Below are 3,618 nucleotides of genomic sequence, written 5' to 3' on the forward strand. Positions count from 1 at the left end.
GGGGGGGGGGGGGGCGGCTGGAGACGCCGGGGGAGGAAGGTAGCGGGGACGGGGGAAGCTGGGACGGGCCCGGACCGCAGGAACCCCAGCCCCATACAGCAGCCACCCCCGCGAGAGAGAAAGAAAGAGGGCCGGGGAGGCGGGCGAAGCTCAGGGAGAGAAGCACAGAATAAATATTCACCTTCCCGCCTCATGCCCACTTTGAGGCACTTCTTGAGGCGGCAGTATTGGCACTGGTTGCGGTGGTGCTGGTCGATGGGACAGTTCCTGTTGGCACGGCATGTGTAAGTTAAGTTCCTGCGGACGCTCCTCTTGAAGAAACTTTTGCAGCCCTCGCAGGTGAACTGGCCGTAGTGCTTGCCGCTCGACTTGTCCCCGCACACCACGCACTCGATGTGCTGCTGGCTCTGGCCCGAGCCGGGCGGGCCCTGGCCCTTGTCCCCTGCCGTGCCGGGGGTGGCGGGCGCTCCGGGCTGGCCCGGGGTCTGCGGCGTGTGCGGCGCGCCCGAGCCCGCCTGCTGCTGCTGCTCGCCGGCGCCGCCGCCGCCGCGGGCCGCCTGCGCTGCGGGGTTGGGGCAGCCGGGGTTGCCCCCGGCCACGTCGTCCTGCGGATCTCGCCAGCTGCTAACTACCATTGCCATATCTTTGGGCCCGGGGAGCGCTGGGGGGAGCCGAGCTGCTCGCCGAGGGCCGCGGGGCGCGCGGGAGCGCTGGGAGGGGAAGGGGAAGGGGAAGGGGGAGGGGGAGCCTCGGCCGCCCCGCTGCTGCTGCGCGCCCGCCCGCCCGGCTGGCGTTTTGTTGTGGTTCCTGCTGTTTTCTTTCTCTCTTTTTGCAGCCCCCCCAGGCTCTCAGGCTCCCCCCCAACACCCCTGCTCCCCTCGCCCGCTCCCCCCGCGCTCCGATCCTGGGGGGGCCACGCTCTCCTTCCCCCCCTCCCCACCCCCCCCCAGCGAGCAAGCTCCCTTCTCTCGCTTTTTTCTTCTTCACCAAGTTGCAAAATCAGAAATGGCACAGGCGGCAGCCGGTAGCGGCGCGGGGCGCAGCGCCGGGGGCGGCGGGCATGGGCCACGGCGCGCGCACACACTCACCCTCCGCCTTGCCCGCACCCCCGCGCACACACACACTCGCACACACACTCGCTCACCCGCGCCGGGCGCCCGCCCGCCCGCCCGCCGGCCACTGGGGCTACGCGCTGTGCGCCGGCAGAGCAGACATAGAGGAAGCCGGCGAGGGCGGCGGCGGCGGCGGCGGCGGAGGAGGAGGAGGTCGAGGTTGCAGGCGCCTCTGGAGCCGCTGCCTCAGCTGCAGCAGCGGGCGCCGCTGGAGGAGCCGGGGCCCGGGCCGGAGTCCGAGCTGGAGTCGGGGCTGCAGCCGGAGCGCGAGCTCGGGTCGGGGCCGCCCGCGCCGCCGCCGCTGTCCCGGCGGGAGCCCTCGCTGGGCTCGGGATTGAGGGGAGCGCGGTGAGCCGAGCAGGGCGCGGGGCGAGGCTGCCGGCGGCGATCAGAGCGCGCTGGTGTCGGGGGGCCAGGTCCAGGGCCGGACGCAGCCAGCCATTCAGGAAGGCAGCGCTGGAGAGCGGGAGGCAGCCAGCGAGGAGGATCACACACTTTGCTCTTTTTGTTGTGCCGGTGGCGCCGGGCTCTCGCTGCCTTTTTCTTTCGGGAGGTGACGGAGGGGGAGAAAAACACGAGATAATTCACGCCGGCGACGAATTCACAGCGAAACAGAAAATATAAAAATCAGAAGAAAAAGAATTGCAAAAAAAAAAAAGAAAGAAAGAAAAAAAAAACGAGAGAGACATCCAAAGTAGGTCGAATAAATAATCCTCTTCTTTTCCTCTTTCTTGCTCCTTCTTCTGCTTCTTCTGCTATAACACACAGAGCTAGTTAAAAAAACCCTGGAGATCGCCCAAAAATGTTCTTTTTTTAGTATTTTAAATAAGTGCTCTTCAGCCGGGAACCAACACCCTCCCTCCAAAAAAAATCATATATGTATAAAATAACGATAAGAAGAATACGAAGGGGGTGCCTCCTCCTCCTCCTTTTTTTTTTTTTTTTAAGTTTAGCCCTCACTCTTCTGCAGGAATGGAGTAAAAGGGACAAGGAGGAGGGAGAAAAAGGAGAGAAAGAAGAAGAATACGGGGGAAACAACTAATAGAATATGTAAAAAAAGAGAAAGGGGCGAGAGGAGAGGGGGGAGAGAAGAGAGAAAGAGAAAGATTGAGAGAGAGAGGCGGAGGAGAAAGAGAAAGAGAGAGAGAGAGAGAGAGAGAGAAGAGAGAGAGAGAGAGAAAAAGAGAGAGAGACCCCAGAATTGAATGCGTTTAAACGGGAGGACTCGCAGAGCAGTGTTTCCGAAAGGGGGATCTGCGCGAATGTCTGTATATAGTGAACTTTGACACTACTATTGAAACTGACACGTTTCTATGGAGATCGCTGCCTTATATGGAGCTCGTGTCAAGGAGCCAAGAGAAGGGCTGCTGGCAACTGATAATCAAAGGCGACTGACTGGTCAGAGCCCTGAATAGGGGGGAGAGAAAATGGGAGGCTAAGGTTAGCCAAGCCTCCCGAACGCCATTGGTTGGAGAGCCCCTCCCCCCTCCTCTTTTTCTTTCTTTCTTTTTTTTTTTTCTTTCCCCTCCCTCTTAGCTACCTACTTTCGGGTTGGCGAGGGAAGGAGGAGAGAAAGTGAGGGGGGGGGGTGTGCTTCTGACAAGCGCAATTTACATTGAGATCGCCCTGCGCTGCTATTTACTCTGAGACCTGATTAGTATGGGTCGTCTATGGTCACACACACACACACACACACACGCGCGCGCGCGCGCGCGCGCACCAGAGGGGGAAGGGATGGCGAGGGGAAGAATGCCTTGCAATGGGTAAAAACAGAATTAGAAAGACATTATTTTGTTTTCTTCCGAAAAGTTTTTAGAATTATGTTTTATGAGCGTGAAGAGTGTCATTGAAAATGTTAGGAAAATTTTAAATGGGAATTAAACTCTCACCGTTTTAATGATTCGTGAAATATTTTGGGTTTGTATTGTTTTCTTCTTTCACACATAAGCACAATCCAAGAGTGGATTCTGCTCATTTTATATTCCTTTAAGAAACAAAGTAGGGACTCCCTGTTTTTTGGTCCAACGTATATTTTCGTTTTAAAATTAAGGGTTTAATTATGACAAAAATGCACTCCTGGAATTCGCAGCTATTGCCACAAAATCAATCCGAGCCAACGGTTCTCTCCATCCCAAATATGATTTTTAAAATAAACTTTCCAGTCAATCCGATTTTTCCTTCTTCTTTCTTTTCCCTTTTTGGTATCCTCAGGCTGTTCCAAGTTCCTACGAACTCTCCAGTAATTATTAATAAAATGGTAGTAAGTTCTCATATCGTTGGGGGCGGGGTGGTTAGTGCGGCCAAGTCCGAGTCCCAGGAAAAGAGGAAAGAGGTGAGCGAGGACGGAAGGAGATGGGAGATGGGGAGAGGAGGGGGGAGGGGAAGAGGAAGGCAGGAGGGAGAGGGAGGGAGAGGGGAGAGGGGAAGAGGGGGAGAGAGAGGGAGAGGGAGAGAGGGAGAGAGAGAGGGGGAGGGGGGAAGAGAGAGAGAGAGGAGAGAGAGAGGA

General features: G+C 57.2%; 2 protein-coding genes across 2 annotated transcripts in view; both read right to left on the reverse strand.

The window, feature by feature from the left end:
- NR2F1 (nuclear receptor subfamily 2 group F member 1) overlaps positions 1-641 on the reverse strand; it is a 10,274-nt gene extending 9,633 nt beyond the window's left edge. The window contains 1 exon segment of the mRNA XM_007469762.1: positions 182-641. Coding sequence (XP_007469824.1) covers positions 182-641 — 460 coding nt within the window.
- A 443-nt stretch (positions 642-1,084) lies between these two features.
- On the reverse strand, positions 1,085-2,577 carry LOC103088345 (classical arabinogalactan protein 10-like). Its single transcript, XM_007469764.1, has 2 exons — positions 2,573-2,577; positions 1,085-1,655 (listed from the first exon to the last, which is right to left on the reverse strand). Exons 1-2 carry the CDS (start codon positions 2,575-2,577, stop codon positions 1,085-1,087), a joined length of 576 nt encoding a protein of 191 aa, XP_007469826.1.
- Positions 2,578-3,618: the final 1,041 nt, after the last annotated feature.

Source organism: Lipotes vexillifer, unplaced genomic scaffold (assembly GCF_000442215.2).
Source record: "Lipotes vexillifer unplaced genomic scaffold, Lipotes_vexillifer_v1.1 scaffold67, whole genome shotgun sequence".
Classification (NCBI taxonomy): Eukaryota; Metazoa; Chordata; class Mammalia; order Artiodactyla; family Lipotidae; genus Lipotes; species Lipotes vexillifer.